General features: G+C 41.1%; 1 protein-coding gene across 1 annotated transcript in view; it reads right to left on the bottom strand.

The window, feature by feature from the left end:
- LOC139264103 (DNA topoisomerase 2-beta-like) overlaps positions 1-19,809 on the bottom strand; it is a 146,290-nt gene that overhangs the window by 113,579 nt on the left and 12,902 nt on the right. The window contains exons 4-16 of the mRNA XM_070880192.1: positions 18,317-18,321; positions 17,109-17,234; positions 13,371-13,481; positions 13,158-13,263; positions 12,800-12,909; positions 12,237-12,329; positions 12,034-12,148; positions 11,316-11,437; positions 6,234-6,382; positions 4,174-4,405; positions 2,825-2,959; positions 1,845-2,045; positions 1,537-1,732 (exon numbers count right to left, since the gene is read on the bottom strand). Of these exons, the coding sequence (XP_070736293.1) occupies positions 1,537-1,732; positions 1,845-2,045; positions 2,825-2,959; positions 4,174-4,405; positions 6,234-6,382; positions 11,316-11,437; positions 12,034-12,148; positions 12,237-12,329; positions 12,800-12,909; positions 13,158-13,263; positions 13,371-13,481; positions 17,109-17,234; positions 18,317-18,321 (1,701 nt within the window). The remainder of the gene's footprint in view (positions 1-1,536; positions 1,733-1,844; positions 2,046-2,824; positions 2,960-4,173; positions 4,406-6,233; positions 6,383-11,315; positions 11,438-12,033; positions 12,149-12,236; positions 12,330-12,799; positions 12,910-13,157; positions 13,264-13,370; positions 13,482-17,108; positions 17,235-18,316; positions 18,322-19,809) is intronic.

The raw sequence follows: 19,809 nt of genomic DNA, 5'->3' as shown, positions 1-19,809 counted from the left end.
GCACTATATAAATGCAAGTCTTTCTTTCAAAACATGGTGAGTCCCCAGGGCTCATGAGGAATTCAATGCAGGGCTAAAAAAAAGTATGTTCCACAGAGCTGTAGAGCTTCAGGCAAAGAACCTTTTAACAGATTTCTGAAACAAAGTCATGGGCGCATGGTGGGGGGTGGGAACCAGCAATTTGCTGCAATTAATTTATTTCTCTATGGGAATACCAAGGCTCACAAACACTTTCAAAAAAGAAACTTGTGCTGCACAGAAGTACAGGCCAGAAGGTAAACAGCTTTTCTTTTAACTGCATGATACACATTTATACCGAGGAAATATCTGTTAGCTGGAACTGATCGCAGAGCATGTCATAGTTTTGGAAAGTGCAGTGTTGGGAATTAGCCTGACAGGGATATGGGCAGTCCTGTAGCGCCATCAAAAGAGAAATTACATATTGCAGACATTACCTGTTTGTGCATTACAGCTGGCGTCGTCCTCATGACCCCTCCTAATAACCCTGGTGTGCTCGCCTCCCTCACCCAGTTTGGGAACCTCTGTTCTAAATTATTCCTTTTAGTTTCCAAGAACTGTATAAACAGTAGCTAGCGAGTGAGAATGTGTAACACTTTCAAGAACGAAAAGGGTTGATCAGCAATCTCGCAAGATACAACTGAATGAAAACTGGCAATCATAAATGAAAATACGGAGCGACTTCTGCCAACGACGAGAAGTGGAAGCTCCAACGACCAGAAGCATGATTTAAAAAAAAAACGAACACACTCGCTTCGCGGGTTTCTTTAAAAAAAAAATCTAGCCCGCTCACTCCCTGGCTTTAAAAAAAAACCTAGCCCTCTCCCATCCCGGATTTTTTTTAATAAACGAGCCCGCTCCCACCCCAGCTTTTTATTTGATTTAAATGAGCCCGTTCCCATCCTGGCTATTTTTTGAACAGCCCGCACCCTTCCCGATTTTTCTTTTTAAACGAGCTCACTCCCTTCCTAGCTTTTAATTTTTTTTAAAAAACAAGCCCACTCCCTTCCTGGCTTTTAAAAAATGTTTTCAACGAGCATCTCCCTTAACGAACTAGAAGCGCGCATGCGCAGAACACTTCTACGCAGCTTCCAGTTCGTTGGCATCATTCGCATCCATGAAAATATGACCATAATAATACATCTAGTCGCTGCAATGCTGAGTTTAAGTTCGAACCCTTATTTTACTTGCATTTTGCTTTTTAACGGTATTTTCAGGCCCATCTGCATCTAACCAGCAAGGGGGGGGGTAGGTTTAAGAGAAGGAAGAGGAAAAGAATAGGAAGGGTTTCTTCATTCATTGTTTCAGTTGACTCATTAGGAGTTCTATGTGCGAACAAGAGCAAGTATCCATAGGGCTTCTCCTGATAGCATGGATTGGAATTTTGTTCAGCTTTATTCATCATTATTTTACTTGCAAACAATTGCTCAACAGCATCTAATACAGCACAAAATTCCAATTACTTAAAGTTTTATTATGGAACTTTTCAATGTTGTACTTTAATCCATCTATCCTTACCAATTGTAATCTTTCCCTGTATTTTCTCTAGAATGAACCGAGCTTGGTTGTTTAGTTTTGAAGACTCTGCTCCCAGTATTCCTGACAACCACTCTTTCCTCAGATTGTAATAATGTAACCGCAGATCAAAGAACTCCTTCAAGATGTCATGTACAGTTTCATACTTCTTCAAACAACCCATGTGATCAAATAGTACCTGCAATTATCATAAATGTTATTGCTGTTTTAACATTTTTTAAATACATCCAGCATTTAAAAATTTTACATACATACACACACACACATATATATATAAAAAAGGATACTACCATGGAGTTACAAGTGAGAGTCGTTTGTAGTTTGAACACCTTATGCAAGCCAGCAGCTTCTGCTTGTGCAAGTTTCTCCTCTGACATTTTTACCACAAATTTAACTGTAGCATCAGTATGATACTCTTTGTAATCATTTATCAAAGCTGCCGTCTTTTCTGTCCCATTGAGCATAGGCTCAAGAACTTGTTCTTTGTATGCCTGTAGGAAAAAAAAACCTTTATTCAATCCAGCATAAATATTTATCAGCACACACAAGGAAAATATTTAAAAACACAAGTTCTCAAGTAAGTATTAAGACATACTAAAAGAAAATGCCATTGATTAAAAGTGACACCTCATCCTTTCTTCAGAAACGCAAGCCAATTTTAATCTATCTCTTTTTATAGGTTTTAATTATTTCATGATTCAATAAATACATTGCAGCACAGAAGCACTTACTGATAGCCCCCATAACTGGCAATACATTTTTAGTAAGAAGTGTCTGTCTCAAAATTCTCCTTTCAGTAAATTAAGTAAGGGACTATAGTCACATGGAAACATTCCCTGAAGAGCAATAATTGCTAATAGGTCCTAATTCAAACTTGGGGGGTTTTCTTGACTTATCACTGTGCAGGACTCTTTTCAGCCACAAAGCTTAGTTGAACAGGGATATATAAAGAAAGAAAACAAGAAAAATTGAAAAAAATCTTTAAATTAATAAAACTGAGTATATTGTGAAACTGACAATTCAACCAATTCTGGTGTCGGTGCCACTGCCCCTGCCCCCGCCCCCTGCCCCTGCCCCCGCCCCCCGCCCCCCCCCCCCCCCCCCCACCCCAATGGTGTAGATGCATTTGAGTACAATCCTTCTTTATGGAGAGATGAGAAGTTGTTCTCTGGGGAAATAAAATGGGCATAGTTGTATCCATATTCTCCAGTGGTTATGGACTTCAATCCCTGAATTACTGCCATATTAAAACTTAGTTTAAAATTGTTACCTGTGTCCAAGTCCGAACTGGAAGTTCTGTAATTTCTATTGTATTCCGATCCAAAACCAAGATCTCACCACTAACAACATATTGGTTTTGGCCCAGTTCATGAATTGTTCCTTTGAAGTTCTTATAGCATGGAAGCTAGAGAATCAAAGCAAAATAGTAAGACTATGAGTGATTAAACCCTAAGGGTAATGGTTTGCCTTATTTGCATTTATAAATTAACTATAAAGGTGTACATGAACAATATATTGATGCCGTGAAAATAGTGCATTGTCATATTTTCTAACAAATTAACAGTCTTGCTCAAACAATCCTATTGAAAGTCTCATTACAAACTTTTACATCTGCATTTAAATGGTTAGAAAGTTTCTCTTATCAGAGTTACAGAGGGCAATTTCTCCATGATAAGAGAACAGTAAGTAGTAAAGAACAAACAGGAATTCATATTGTACCTTTCACAACCTCAGGATATCCCAAAGCACTTCACAACCAATGAAGTGCTTTTGAAGTGTTACCACTGTTAGAATGTATGGAAACGAGGCAGTCAATTGCCACACAGCAAGGTCCCACAAACAGCAATAAGATAAATTACCAGATAATCTGTTTTAATGATGGTCACTGAGGAATAAATGTTTCCAGGACACAAGGAGAACCATCCTGCTTTTCTTTGAAAAGTACCATGGGATCTTTTACATCCATGCAAGAGGATAGACAAAGCTTTGGTTTAATATCTCATCCAAACGACAGCACCACAGGCAATACTGCACTGAAGTGTCAGTCTGGATAATGTGCTCAAGTCTCTGGAGCTGGGCTTGAAATTATAACCTTTTGACTCAGATGAGTGTGCTGCCACTGAATCAAGGCTGACACCTTGATTTCCAATACGAGAAAAGGGGGCACTACAGTATCTGGCTTCAAGATAAAATGTCTCTTGGTTAAGCTTTTCACTTTAAGAAAAGGGTTGGCCAGGTTGTCAGAATGTTGGTACTATACCTTTGATTCCTATCTTAAAACATTATGGGACTGAAATTGGTCTGTACCAGTAGTGCAAAATGGAGCTATAGCAAATCGATGGCCCGTTTTACAGCGCACTCAATTTTCTTTTCCATTAAAGTCAATTGAAAGGAAAATAGGGCACAGTGTAAAATGGGCTGCCAACTCATTACACGTCCATACTGGCACAGACCAATTTCACCCCTATATCTTACAAGATCTTCTTCAGTTATCAGAAAATATACATTTTTGAACAAAAATGATGTAATGATCCAAAGTTATGAAAAAAATATAAAACATGGACATTTGTAACAAAAAATGAGTTTAAAAAAATGGCACATATATTTTCCATTATTTACCATAGGAAGGGGATCCAGGCCATCCAGCATCCGCCTGACATTGTTGACTAGCTCCCGAGTATCGTAATTAGGAATTCTACAAGCCCATCCTGTACCAATACCTTCAGCTCCATTTACGAGGACCATGGGAATTATGGGGCAGTACCACTCTGGCTCTACTCGCTGGTTGTCATCATAAAGAAACTTCAGTAAATTGTCATCCATTTGAGGGGAAAGCAAACGTGCCAATGGACTAAAAACAAATGCAACATGCTTAACCTCAAAGTTAAGATACTTTAGTAAAAATTTAATATTCCCCCAAATTAGCCACAGTATTGTAAAATAACCACATATTGGCCCCAAGTTTCCACACGCGGCAAAACAGGCGCCCCTCCGAGCTGGGCGCCCGTTTTACGCGCCGAAAACGGCGCCTGAAAAAAAACGCGCTATTCTCGAGCGCTTTGCAGCTCGATGGCTGCTTGACGTGGCGCCCAGGGGGCGGAGCCTACCACTCGCACCGATTTTGTAAGTAGAAGGGGGCGGGTACAATTAAAATGAGTGTTTTTCGTGCCGGCAACCCTGCGCGTGCACATTGGAGCGTTCGCGCACGCGCAGTCTGAAGGAAACATTGCCACTCGGCCATTTTAAAAAGTGCTGCAGAAAAAGTGAAAATTTGTTTATTGAACCCTTGCAAAGGCTTGCATTTTAATTTTCTTGATATTTCTGTGTGTGAGGGTGAGGGAGTACATTCTGTAATTAAAGATAGACTGTGATAAACAGGACACATGCACTTGTTTGAGACTATTCAAATTCTTTGTAGCTGTTCAATTTTTTACATTTTTTAATCAAACCACATTGCCCTTCCATGATCAGCACTAAAGCTACTTGCAGCTTTCTCCCCTTGCCGTTGGTCGGGCCCGACGGCAAACGGCTGCCTCAAGTAATGAGGCTTCCTGCAGCCTTCTCCCTGCCGTCGGGAACGGCTGCCTCAAGTAATGAGGCTTCCTGCAGCCTTCTCCCTGCCGTCGGGAACGGCTGCCTCAAGTAATGAGGCTTCCTGCAGCCTTCTCCCTGCCTCCCCCCCCCCTGCCGTCGGGAACGGCTGCCTCAAGTAATGAGGCTTCCTGCAGCCTTCTCCCTGCCTCACCCCCACTGCCATCGGGAACGGCTGCCTCAAGTAATGAGGCATCCTGCAGCTTTCTCCCTGCCTCCCCCTGCCGTCGGTCGGTCCCGACGGCAAACCGCTGCCTGAAAGGCCTGCCTGAAGCACTTTCACACAGGTAGAAACATGGTTTATTTAATCTTTTCTTTGCTTATAAATTTTTATTCAGGTTGGATTTATTTGTATAATATTTGTATAAGTATAACTAAGGATTTATTGTAGAATGTAATGACTTCCCTTCCTCCCCCTCCCGCCCCCCCACCTCGTTCCGGACGCCTAATTTGTAACCTGTGCCTGATTTTTTAATGTGTAGACAAGGTTTTTTCAAGCCTACAAAAATCTTCACTTACTCCATTCTAAGTTAGTTTGGAGTACGTTTTCACTGTGGAAACGTTCAAATCAGGTGTCAGTGGCCGGACACGCCCCCTTTTGAAAAAAATATTCTGTTCAAAAGTGAAACTGTTCTACCTGACTAGAACTGCAGAAAACTTAAATGTGGAGAATTCCGATTTCTAAGATACTCCGTTCTCCACCAGTTGGAAATCATGTGGAAACTTGGGGCCATTGATTGAAAACACTGTTTTTTGAAGAATTCAATAAATCATGTTTCTACACAATTAGAACAGCAGAAATAGCTTAAAAGTACAATTATATATAATTTTGTCAAACATAAGCTAGCTAGAAAGAAATATAAAAGATACAACTGACAAATACACAAGCAACACATTAGTAAATTGCAAAAACAAAAGAATGAAAATGCAATAATATTCTGGAACTACACAGCAGGTCGGTCAGTATTTAAGAGAAAAGACTAGCTACTGTTTCAAGAGTTATGGTGAAATGTGTATACATTAAGCATAAATATATCTTTTTCAATTAGCATTTAGGTACTTTTGTTTCTCTAGTGTCCTCGGCTTACCTTAACATAGTGAAAATATAACGAGGACTGGCAGCATCTTTGCCACCATGCAATCTGGTACCAAACTGACCAATTGGCTGCAACAAACTTACATTGTTACTTCCTACAAAGTTTTGAGCCAAATTTACGATAGTCATCATAAGTGCTTGCTGAAAAGAAAAAAGTAAGTTACTTACACAATAATAGTAATAAATATGCAAGTAAAAACTGTGTCGCAACTCAAACTTCATAGACAACAATCACAAGTATTCCATTTCAATTCTTCGATACATATTCACACACTCTTCTGGAGATTGTCAGCACTGGGTTATGCTCCTAACTCGCACAAAGTCCCTTCCACCTATCACCCCTGTGCCCGCTGACCTACATTGGTTCCTGGTCCGGCAGAGTGTCAATTTTAAAATTCTCATCACTGTTTCCAAATATCGCCATAGCTAACCACAATATGGCGAGATCTCTATTGTTTTCAGTCTGCATCTACACACAGTTAGAGTGCCTTCATCACCTCCACTCTATGCTTACTCAAGAGTTCACAAGAATGGATTAATTCCCTGTTCAGGCACTTTTAACTGAACATATCTGATCATGGCAGCAACTTCGTTTTCTGCAAGACCCATTAATGATTCACAAAACCAAAAGCATATTGGCTCAATCAAAACTACCACTTTTCAAGTCTGATGGGGAAATCCCTTCAATGTAGTTGGCATTGGCATCTCTAATCCCAGCCTTCAGTCTTTACACAGCTTCAAACTCTTGAGGTCCACCAGTGAACTCATAGCTCAAGTTAACAACTCTCCCATTTGGCACTGAACCAGAACCAGTGTTGGTACTGACTTCAGCCGTCCACATACCTTGCGTTGGTGGAATGCCCCGAGTGCACACAGTAGATTGGATTTGCTTTGCAGCTGTTGCTAGCAGGAATTCCCTACTCATTGCCAGCCTCAGCATTGACCAGGACTACATAAAACAGTGACAACACTCCAAAAGTACTTAATCGGCTATAAAGCGCTTTGGGGCACCCGGAACAGGCACCATGTAAATGCAATACTTGCTTTTAAATTTCTAAATACCAGTACCAGCAATAATATATCTGGCACTGGTTGAAAGAGTTGATAAACACTCATTTTCCTTTTGGGATCTGCTGATGAGTTTTCTGTCAATGGTTATGATCAGCTTCCATAAATGGTTGCGTTGGATCTTTTGGTGTGCTGAAGTCCATGTGCTTCCTCCGCTGCTCAATCCGAAAGTGCCAGAGTGTGAGGTGATGTGCCCTATACTGTATCTGCATTGGGTGGGAAGACATTATTGAAAATTTGGCTCACAAAATTGCTCTCCAGCTGCTGCAGACCAAAGTTAGTGCCACTGTTGCAGAAGCCTCGTCATTGTCAGTAACAATGACAACAGCTTATGTTAATATAGTGTCTTTCGTGTCAAAAAAATGCTAAGGTGCTTCACAGAAGTACAATCAAAAATAATGGAAACCAAGCCAAAGAAGATTAGGTGAGATGACCAAATGCTTTGCTAAATAGTTGGGTTTTAAGGAGAGTCTTAACAGAGGAGAGGCAGGTGGAGCAGAGGGGTTAAGGGGGGAAATTCCAAAGAAGGATGCCAAGACAGCTGAAGGCACAGCCGCCAATGGTGAAGTGGGATGCACATGAGAAAGTCTTGTATTAGTTTTGGTACCTTTTCGCAATCCCCATAGCAACACAACTTTGGGAACCTGGTCTGACAACAAGATCCCACATCCACAATTCAATGGATCGTCAAAAAGCTTCCAGGTTTTCTACCAATCCTATCCCAAGTTTCCATAAATGGACTGCCAAGTATAGCATGTGTCTTCTGCTGTTTCACATGCATTTAATCTTGGTAGCTTCACCAGTTTGTCACCTCATTTTCAGGTATGACTGGTGCTGCTCCCCGCATGCTCTTCTACATTCCTCACTGAACTAGCGCTGGTCATCTGGCTTGATAGTGATGTAGTTTGGAGGGATATGCTGGGCCATGAAGTTAAAGAACACAAGAAATAGGAGCAGAAGTAGGCCATACAGCCCCTCACGCCTGTTCCGTCATTCCTCCTTCTTCTTAGGCAGTCCCCCGGAGTCGAGGATGACTTGCTTCCACAGTAAAATGAGTTCTAAGGTGATTGATGAGACCAATGCGGGATCTACAGTCTTTGTCACAGATGAGGCAGATTATGGCTGGAGAGACGGGTGGGTTGGGTGCTTGATTTGTCATACGCTACTTCTGCTGTTTGTACTTGGCTTCTGCACACTCCTGCCAAAGAGACTTGAAGTATTGGGCACCTTCTCGGATGCTTCTCCTCCACTTTGAGCAGTCTTGGGCCATGGCTCCAAAAGTCGGTGGGGATGTTGAATTTTTTCAAGGAGGCTTTGAGGGTGTCCTTGAAGCGTTTTCTCTGCCCTCCTGGGACTCGCTTGCCGTGACATACGTCGGAGTAAGAGTGCTTGTTTCGGGAGTCTAGTATCGGGCATGCGGACAATGTGGCCCGTCCATCGGTGTTGGTTGAGCGTGATCAATGCCTCGATGCTGGGGATGTTGGCCTGAGAGAGAACGCTGATATTGGTGTGCCTATCCTGCCAATGAATTTGCAGGGTTTTGCAGAGGCAGCGTTGGTGGTACTTCTCCAGTGCTTTTAGGTGCCTACTGTATATAGTCCATGTCTCTGACGCATACAGGAGGATGGGGTATCACTACTGCTTTGTAGATCATGAGCTTGGTGCCGGGTTTGAGATCCTGTCTTCCAACACTCTTTTCCTCAGGTGGCCGAAAGCTGGTATTTAATCACAATACGAGGAAAGGGTGGGAAAGGGGAGTTGAGGTAAAGGTTCAAGCATGATATTGAATAACGGATTAAAGAGCTGTATTGTGGTGAAATACAATTCTGCTGCTGCTGATGGTCCACAGTGCCTCATGAATGCCCAAATTAAGCTTCTAGATCAGTCCTTAATCTATCCCACTTAGTACAGTGGTAGTGCCACACAACATGATGGAGGATTGTGAAGATGTGACATGAAAGGCATGTGCGGTGGTCACTCCCACCAATACCATCATGGACAGATTCATCTGTGAAAGGTAGACCGTTAAATGAAGAGGTTAAGTTATTCCATTGTGTTGGTTCTCTCACCACCTGCCAAAGGCCCAGTCTGGCAATTCGGCCAGGAGTGGTCCCCCTTCATGATGGACATTAAAACTCACCCAACCCAGAGTACATTCTGTGGCCTTGCTACCTTCAGTGCTTTCTCCAAATTTGTTCAACATAGGGAGTAATGATTCATCAATCGAGAGCATGGGGTGGGCGATAGGTGATAATCAGCAGGAGGTTTCCTTGCCCATGTTTAATCTGAAGCTATGACCTTATGGGGTCCAGTGACAATGTTGAGGACAGTCGGGGCCACTGCCATCTGACTGTATACCACTGTGCCCCCAACGCTGGTGGGTCTGCCCTGCCAATGGGACAGGACATACCCAAGGATGGTGCTGGAGTACATAAGAACATAAGAAATAGGAACAGGAGTAGGCCATACAGCCCCTCGAGCCTGCTCCGCCATTCAATAAGATCATGGCTGATCTGATCATGGACTCAGCTCCACTTCCCCGCCTGCTCCCCATAACACTTTATACCCTTATCGTTTAAGAAACTGTCTATTTCGTCTTAAATTTATTCAATGTCCCAGCTTCCACAGCTCTCTGAGGCAGCGAATTCCACAGATTCACAACCCTCAGAGAAGAAATTTCTCCTCATCTCTGTTTTAAATGGGCGGCCGCTTATTCTAAGATCGTGCCCTCTAGTTCTAGTCTCCCCCACATCCTCTCTGAATCCACCTTGTCAAGCCCCCTCATAATCTTATACGTTTCGATAAGATCACCTCTCATTCTTCTGAATTCCAATGAGTAGAGGCCCAACCTACTCAACCTTTCCTCATAAGTCAACTCCCTCATCCACAAAATCAACCTAATGAACCTTCTCTGAACTGCCTCTAAAGCAAGTATATCCTTTCGTAAATATGGAAACCAAAACTGCACGCAGTATTCCAGGTCTGGCCTCACCAATACCTTATATAGCTGTAGTAAGACTTCCCTGCTTTTATACTCCATCCCCTTTGCAATAAAGGCCAAGATACCATTGGCCTTTCTGATCACTTGTTGTACCTGCATACTATCCTTTTGTGTTTCATGCACAAGTACGCCCAGGTCCCGCTGTACTGCGGAACGTTGCAATCTTTCTCTATTTAAATAATAACTTGCTCTTTGATTTTTTTCTGCCAAAGTGCATGACCCCTCACTTTCCAGCATTATACTCCATCTGCCAAATTTTTGCCCACTCACTTAGCCTATGTCCTTTTAGTCTGGGAGATTAGCTGATATTCTGTGAGTATGCTTGACGTAGTCTTGGGGACAGCACTCCCTACTTTGGCACCAGTCCCCAGATGTTAGTGAAGAGGATTTTGCGGGGTTGACTGAGTTGGTTGTACCTTTGTCGTGTACTAATCCAATGCCGAGGTTGCAGGTGAGTGGTCTGTCCGGTTTTACTCATTTTTTTGTCATGGTTTGATGCAACTGTGTGGCTTTCTAGGCCACTTCAGAGGGCACTTAAGAATCAACCGCATTGGTGTAGAACTAGAGTCACATATAGGCCAAGCCAGGCAAGGAAGGCAAGTTTTCTTCCCCAAGAACATTAATGAACCAGTTAGGTTTTTAATAACAATCAGCCAGCTTCATGGTGACTGGTTCTTTATTGTATTCTTATACCAGCTCTTTATTCCAGATTTTTTTCAAAACTGAATTCAAATTCTGAATCGGATTTGAACTAATCTGGATTATTAGTCGAGGCCTCTGGATTACCAGTCCTGTAACACACTGGAAGGCTTACTTTTTGGATACAGTATACAAAATAAAGACTAGCCTTTTGTAAATACACACATATGCAATCACTCAGTGGTTCTGAATTTATCTCTGTATTTGTGGCTAAGACACTTATGCAACAACTAAACTACTAATCACGGGTCCAATTGTTATTAGATATGAACTACAAACACAGAAATATTTTGCTGTTTCACTTGCCTCACCATGGTGATAGGCTGACATTTCAGCCACTGAACCTGCTAATTGAGCAACCTTAACTTCTCGTTTGTCATTTCTCTTGTAGCATGTAAATAACACTTTTCGCTGCCCAGGTTTTAAACCTGAAATAAAAGATTTATACAAATGTTACAATACTAGCTAGCTTTAAGATGCAGTTTTACTTCTATATGTTTATTCTGTATGTTTCAACCATGTCTATACAAAGCTTGAATTTCCAGGGGCTAGAAAAATCCAAGGGTGAAGCTGGGAGCTTTTTTCAGAGATAGGGAAAGGAGATAAATATCTCTGAACTGTATGAATTTGATTAAATCAGGTTAAGATAGTATATTTACCATTAGCACTCATTGGGAAACAAATTCATCAAACAACTTGTTTAAAGTTTTAACCATTTATAAAATATGCAAGTCTTTTTGTCTTATATCTTGTGCAAATTCTAAAAAATCTGAAATCATGGGTTTCTTGTATTACAATATCCCAATATTTGAGATCAATAAGCTAATTGCAATGGGGAAGGAAGAAACATTTTAGGTTGCACGTCTTGTGCTAAATCTGAACACTGACTTATTTATTACAAAAAGTTCATAAAAACACTGACTTCACTTTTGGGTACAATTCTGATAACTGTAAACCTATGCCATAAAGAAATAATCATGATAATACGAATTTAATAAGATAATTTCTAATCACAAATGCTTACCATCAACAAGAGAAGGGATGGATCTTTCATTGTCTGAATTTGAGAAAAGGATTAATTCCTTGTTGATGAAGTCATTGTACGTCAAGTGCTTTGTTGCTGTTCCATATAAAAATTGCTGTAAAATTGGATTTTGAAAAGTTATAATCATAAACACAACAAAACAGAACATTCGATATTAATGGCTACAATTCAACATCACAGACCTCTGGCAACCCATGTAGTCTTCTCTGTCTTCTGTCTTCCATGAAATTGGTCAGCCACTCTTTTCGATCGTCTATCTTCTTTTTGCTGAAAGCCTGAGATATTGAAATTTTTTAATTGTAGCATTAGACAGTTGGAAAGGTCACCATGTCGCAACTTCTACCGACTGATTATCCATGAAGTCGCAACACCACTAAGAAATACTTTATCAAACACACAACTAAATTATAAAATAATCAAATCATGACTTAACTTTAAGAAAAAAAACTTGTCTGCCATTGAAATCCTTTCCTGTGAAGCGCCTTGGAACATCTTACTACGTTAAAGGCGCTATATAGGTAGTTGTTGTTTAGACTAAAAAACTAATCTGTGTGTTTTTAATCCCCAGGAGTTTATTGTAATGGATACTCCATTATGAACGGCAATAGTGCAATCATGATCGTTAAATACAACATTTATGTTGAATTTGACATGCAAGTGTTGGGTTTGCCTCAAAAAATTTGAGTTGAATTCATTAAAAATATTGACAAGTTGAGATCTTTTGTAATACTGTTATGTATAATACCAGGGTAATTGCAGCATCATCCTCCGGGCCAGCGTATCGAAACATTATGCGATGTCTGTCCATATCAGCAAAGTATTCTTTTGCCTCTTTTGCTGTGCTGGTACCGAGACCTGTGTGAGACATATATTCCAGTCACTTTATGTGCATTTACTATGATTATTACTTAACATTAGCTCTAATGGGTACCTGCAATTGGCAGAATGAAACTCAGCTCCGGTTCGTGAGTATATCAGCATTAAGAGAACTTGTTGGCAGCTGCACAAAAATACAAAATTACTAAACTAAATTAAGTCAAGTTTGCCCCCACCTCCTATGGTTTTCAATTTTGACTTTCGAGCTAAACTTTTACATTACAAACCTTTGTAGTATTTTACTTTCCAAGATTTGTTGTTTTCTGCGTGTTTTTTCCACTCATCAAATTCAGGAACGCTGTAGAATGCCAATTCTTGTTTATTTTTGGTAGCCTTTATTTTAAAAAGAATATTAAAATCAGTGCTGCATATTTTAATTTTTTATCAAGATGATTGTCGATTGTTCTGTGAAAATTGCAGTGATCAGAAGGTTCACTAGCCTTTACTAGAGGAGTAATGAATTCCTCCAAGAAATGATGCCTCAGAAGAGATGGCCAGTTGTGATGAAAGAAGTTAATCAGCAAGCCTTTGATGTGAGAGCCATCCTGATCCTATAACATTTAAAGATATGCAAATGTCATATTAACTGTTTCAATCAAGTCATTATGATAAACTGCCAAGATTTTTTTGTTATACAATTCATGAATTAACTGCTTAATCTCCTGACAGACAATTGAAAAAAGTCCTCCTTCTGCTTTTATGAGCCGAAAAAAATTATTCTCTTTACCTCTAAGAGTTTCTCTTACTGGTATGTCTCTGTATCAAACTGTTGTTCTTTCTCTGCACTCCCTCCATCATAGGGAGGAATTTCATGATCTAAGACTCACACAGTTGGGAGCAGCACTCTCACATTGACATAAGGAAATAATTTGATTTTATATAGTGCCTTTCTCACTGAGGCCACCCCAAAGCACTTCATAGCCAATTAATTATAATTATTTCAGCATGTAGTTACTGTAAAGGCAGCCAATTGCCATGCAGCAAGGTCCCATGAATAGCAAAGATGTAAATGAACGATTAATGTTTCGATGGTGTTGGTCGAAGGATAATTGGCCAGGACACTGGAGAACTCTCTTGACCTTTTGCATATTCTCTCCATATTTTGTCCTTCTTTCTGTATACCTCCCTCACATTTGTCTGCCTTTCTTTCTCTATGTCTTGGTCTCTTTTCTTTATCTTTCACCTCCCATTTGGACCTGGAACCAGAATCAGGAAATGGTCTGGTCTCTCCCCAGGAATGAAGGGGGATGGCATGCATGTTTCACTGCCACGTGGTTCCCACCTTTCTACTTTTTCTTGGTGAAATCTGATCCCATTGCACTAATATTTTCATTTATTCAATGGAATTGCAATTGTAAATGTGACCAGCTGTATATGTACCACCCAGCAGAAAGACATCCTCTCTAAAAAGTTGCATTTTCATCTTTGCAGAGGAAGGTGGCACATAATAAGAGGGAAAGAACTCGAACAGGAGGAGGCCCGGCAAATCTGCACCCACTGACACCCTTGGAAGAGAGTCACTGCTTTGATGGGGCCTGCCTGGAAAAAAGCAATCAGTATTGCACATGCTGGGCCCACATTCGAGGGAAAGGGTAAGTCCTGCAAATTCATCATGGTCCTTCAAATCAGCCTGCTGCCTGGCCTGCGATGTGTGAGCCTACTCATGCCACCCTGCCCTATTCCTCTGCTGCTAACTATTTGACTGTTCTGTTATTTTTTGCAGAACTTGAGGCCAACCCTGACGATGCAGAAGATTCAGACGAGGACCAACATCTTCCAATCCAACCCTCCAAACCAAGAGCATGGGGGTGAGGGGGAGGGCATAGAGCTGGATGAAGCTCCCACTGTTGTACTGACTTTGGAGGAGGTGCCGCTCATGGAGGTGAAGGCCTCTTCCGTGACTAGTGGTTTGAATGTTGTATTGACGGTCAGCTTCCGTCCAAGTTACGCGTCGGGGCGTCATGAGCCAGGTGGCGAGGCCGTACCCTTTGTCTACCAGTAGCCAGTTCTGCCCTTCTGGCTGTTGCTGCTGAAACATGGCAGATAGAACGCTGTTGCGTCAGATGAACGCATCATGAGTGCTGCCAGGGTATCTTGCATCAACTGACATGATATGATGCATGTCATCACACACGAGCTGCACATTTATGGAGTGGAAGCCTTTTCTGTTCCTATACATCTCGGAATCCTTCAAAAGTGCTTGCAAGGCGATGTGGGTACAATCAATGTAGCCCTGTGCCTTTGGGAAGCCAGCAATCCTGGGGAAACCTACAGCCCTGTCATGGATTGCTTGGGCGGTCATGGGGAACTTTATGAAGTCATTCCTATGCGCGTACAGTGCAGCCGTGACCTGGCGAATGGAGAAATGTGTTAAATGTTGAGAGTTGGCGCACACATCCCCAGTTGTAGCTTGAAACGATCCGGAGGCATAGAATGCAACCTTCAACTGACAAAGCAGTCATCCTGATGCTTCTAGGTTGCAGGTCTGCTTTGACCAACTCACAGATCTCAGTTACAACTTCTCTGCGGAAACGCAGCCTTCTGACAGTCTGCAACACTCAGGTGGAGGTACGAACACCTGTCTCGATATACCCAAGGTGGATAAGGCCTCCTGCCCAGCACCTTACAGGCTCTGATGTTCCTGATGCGATGAAGTTGAATCAATTGTCTTCTATGTAGCACCATGATGCAGAAGGCTTGCACAAGGTATGGTATTGTCAGGAATGCCCCCATACTTAAATTTAACCTTTGAAAGAAGCTCAAAATGGCAGAAAAGCAGGCAGCACAGGTGGGTTCACAGTTGTCTCTCTCTAGGTCTGTATGGATTGACCATACCCAAAGGTCTTGTGACTTCTCCTCTCTTTCCCCCCACCTTTACTAATTGGAATCTTGTGATTTCTCTCTCTTCCTCCCCCTCCCCAGGCTCCAAGCCTTCCGATCGGCACCTCGCTCTCTCTCCTCCCGTTCCCCCCCCTCCCCCACCACAGCTTGATTTGTAGCTGAGCCCCGAGCCAGTGTCCGGGCGCGGGCCAATTCTGCCGCCCAAACCTATGACCCTCCAGCCCTGCTTCAAGATGTTCAGTGGTGGTGTGTGAGTGAGTTAAAAAATGAGAGAACTTCTGAAATCCAACAAAGTTACACTTCTATGTTGACAGGTAAAAAAAAGTTGAACTTTATTATTGATTTTGATAGTGTTCTTGACTCCCTCCAACATCTTCGATTTAAAAACAATGGCGTCTTTCAGCGCAGATTTGTGAATGTGCGCTGGTTTTCTTAACTCACCAGAATGTTTTTCGAGAGTGGCTAGATACGCCGACCTAAGAGAAAAAAATGTTGGCCAAACTGCGAACAATTGAAAAAACCGACGCAGACATGAGGGAACGTAAAAAAAAACTGGCCTAGAAAAATCATTACGCCAGCGCAGATTACAGGGGGAAACTTTGAAAAAAATCATTCTGTCAAAAAAAAAAGCGCGCCAAAAAAAACGCCGCAAATGAACAGGGAAAATTGAGCCCGTTGCTGTGTGGAAATTGGCTACCATATTTCCTACAGTGACTACATTTCAAAAGCACTCCATTGGCTATGAAGTTCTTTGGAATGGTGTTATAGATTTGCAAGTTTTCTTTCTTTAACTTGTGCCTTGCTTAGACAAGGCTAATTGCTCACAACTGTGAAACAGATATTCTAATTTCTAAATGAGACTGGGAGGAGGGGTTGAGAAAGAAAAAGACAGTTTCTTTCCTCATTCTAATTTAATTTTTTTTTAAAGAAAGTTGAAGTCTGAAAGCAAACAAAGCCTCTTTGATGGAAACAGATAAGGAGAAAATGAGAGAAAGGGCCTGAGTTAGAGTGCAAGCAGGTAGGAGGGGTGTTTAGTGGATAAATGGGCAAGGTGATTGACAGAGACCAAGTAGAAAGGCAAAATACAGAGGCTGAGTGGACAGTTCAAAGGAAGAAAGGCAAGGGTAGTGATGGGTGTAAGGGGAGATGGGAGACAGGCAATAGTGACCATATTCTCCGACGTAGTGTGTGTGACACTACGGCAAACTGACTAGTACTCAGAATATTTGTATTCAGCAGTATTAGACTGCTTACAAATCAGATTTTCTGTAATGTTAACAGAGGACTACCGGTATTACTTTGTTTTAATTAAGACTCATTTAACTTGACATTCTGACCTGATCAGTCATGATCATAATCTTGCCATAGCGAAGAGATTTCAAAGACTCTGCATCATCGTAACTTTTCTTGTACTGAAGACCAACTATCTTAATGATGCTGTTGATTTCTGCATTCTCCATTATCTGCATGACAAAACAAAGTCATATCCATACCACTGCTTTTGTAGAATTGCAATATTTCACAAATTTCATCCTGTTAATTAACAGACTGGAATTTACATCATATCCTTTTGAAATCTTTTTTACACTTGACATATACACAAGTAGTCACTTACATTCATAACCATAGCAGTTGTAATTAGTTTAACTACGTTGTGCAATTTACAAGAGTGCCACCTTAAGTGACGGCCCTAAAATTAATCGAGGAACCAAAGTCTTGACCAATTCAGTTATCAATTGCATAAAATGTACAATTACAGGATTTTGAGTATCCATCTAATATGAGTGCCAGCGCTTTAAAATTAAAATTAAGCTAATTGGAGCTATATTCAATTAAAATGAAATACAATTTTCCCCCTCAAAAACTTTATAAATTCACAAATCAAAAGTATTGTAATATACAGGAGACATAAACACTACTACTAACACTTTTTATACAGAATATCAAGCAGCTAGTGGCAACTTGTGTGTATGTGTATATAGCAAGTAGACATGACACGAAGTTAAGATATGTCTCAATTATCTGAAGACAGAAACATTGCTGAAATTTACTTTTTTCTAAGATGTCTGGCAAAATTTAGTACATTGGAGCACATTAAAAAGCAAGCTTAAGTTACTAGCAGATCTCTAGTGACACTGCTTAAGGCAAGTCAGAGGATGTTTTGCTTTATAAACCACGTACAGAGCAATGAAATGTGCTGCTACTAATCAGTAAGTATGTGTTCCTTTCAGGTTACAAGATAAAAATTCAATTCTGTGCCAAAAAAAAAAAAATGGCATTGTAAATGTTGGTGTTTCCCCCAGATCGGGGGGCACGGTTTAATGTTTTTCCATTAACTCCCTAAAAGAGTTTCAACTATGCGGCATTCTTGAAATTAACATAGAACAATTAAGACATCTGGTAGGCTTTTAAAAAGGGTAGGCGACCCTGGGGTCTGGCTATATTTTGGACACAAAGGTGAGAGTTGGACAACACAATTCAAGCCATCAAACTTCAGATTGCTAAGAATTAATAGAGTTCAAGCCTCCAAAAGCATTAACATTACAAAGCCTGAAGCAAAGGAATGGTCCAATTAGCAATACAGATTTTTGCTCTGACATTACAAATCCAATCTTGTTGAAGGATAGGAACGGGAAAAGTTACAACGGAGAGTGATACTACAGGAATACCGAAAAACTTTATTAAATGTAACACATGATTCCTTACACATATTGGTTAAAAACATACAAAGCCAGATTTTTACAGGATTTCATTGGCCTAATATGTCTCAAGACTGTAATATATATGACCAGTGCCAATGTATAGGTAAACTGGGGAACTATATCAAAAAAGCTGCCCTGCAATATCCATGCATTATTAATGAACTTTTCACAATTTCATTGGTCCCATATTTAACCGGCGTCAGTCAACGAAACAGTAAATGTTAATTCTGGTACTGTCAAGGTAGCTCTCATGACCATGGATGCAAACATCACAGTCAACATATTTCTAGAAATGTTCACTCAAGTCACGTTCCCAGAGAGAATTTGACTGATCATGGAGTGCCAATTTTATGAATCAGCTAGTCATTCAATTATGGTAACAGTGCTAATTAAAACAACTTAGTTCTGCCCCATACCATCCTCCGATAAACTGGATCGTAGAGAGGTTTAATTGCACACCAATGTATATGCTACACATATGCTGAGCAGAATGGCAAGGAATGGGTTAAAATGTTGCCACATTTCATATTTGTTTCCAAGGACTCCAAGAATCTGCAGGGTTGCTACCATTTGCATTACTTCAAACCCAGTGCACCATTACACATATTCCATACCACACAGTGGGCTCAAGTTTCGGCCTGAGTTGCTCCTATTTTTTTTTGAGCAACCAGTTTAGAATGGAGCAACTTCGAAATTGCAATTTTTGGCATTTAGTTTGCTCCAGTTCTAGTGAGTTAGAATAGTTCCATTTTAGAACAGATTTTTTTCTTTAAAAGGGGGCGCGTCCAACCACTTACGCCTGTTTTGCAAGTTTAGGCAGCGAAAGCTTACTCCAAACTTAGAATGGAGTAAGTGTAGCTTTTTGTTCACTCAGAAAAACCTTGCCTACACTTATAAATCAGGCGGGGGGAACGAGAGATAGCGGGGGGGGGGGGTTGGAGCAAAGGGAGGGAAGTTTACAAACATTAAACACTTCACTTTTACAAATAAAGAGCCATCATCAATAATAAATGATAAATAAATCAATAAATCAACCAATAAATCAATCAAAATAAAAATGTTTTTAAATTAAAAAAATCAATAAATAAAACTCACCGACTGCAGCACCGGGTGCCCTCCAAAAGCATGCTGGGACAGGGCACCCCCAGTGTCTCTCTCTCTCTGTCAGTGTTTCTCTCTCTGCCTCTGTTAGTGTCTCTCTGTGTTTCTGACGGGGGCGAGGAGGGTGGAGGGCGAGGAGGGTGGAGGGCGAGGAGGGTGGAGGGAGAGGAGGGTGGAGGGAGAGGAGGGTGGAGGGAGAGGAGGGAGGAAGATGAAAGGGGTAAGATGAGAGAGG

Source organism: Pristiophorus japonicus, chromosome 5, assembly GCF_044704955.1.
Source record: "Pristiophorus japonicus isolate sPriJap1 chromosome 5, sPriJap1.hap1, whole genome shotgun sequence".
NCBI classification, from domain to species: Eukaryota; Metazoa; Chordata; class Chondrichthyes; family Pristiophoridae; genus Pristiophorus; species Pristiophorus japonicus.
The sequence above is the reverse complement of the archived record's forward strand: the minus strand, read 5'-3'. Positions and strand labels throughout refer to the sequence as shown.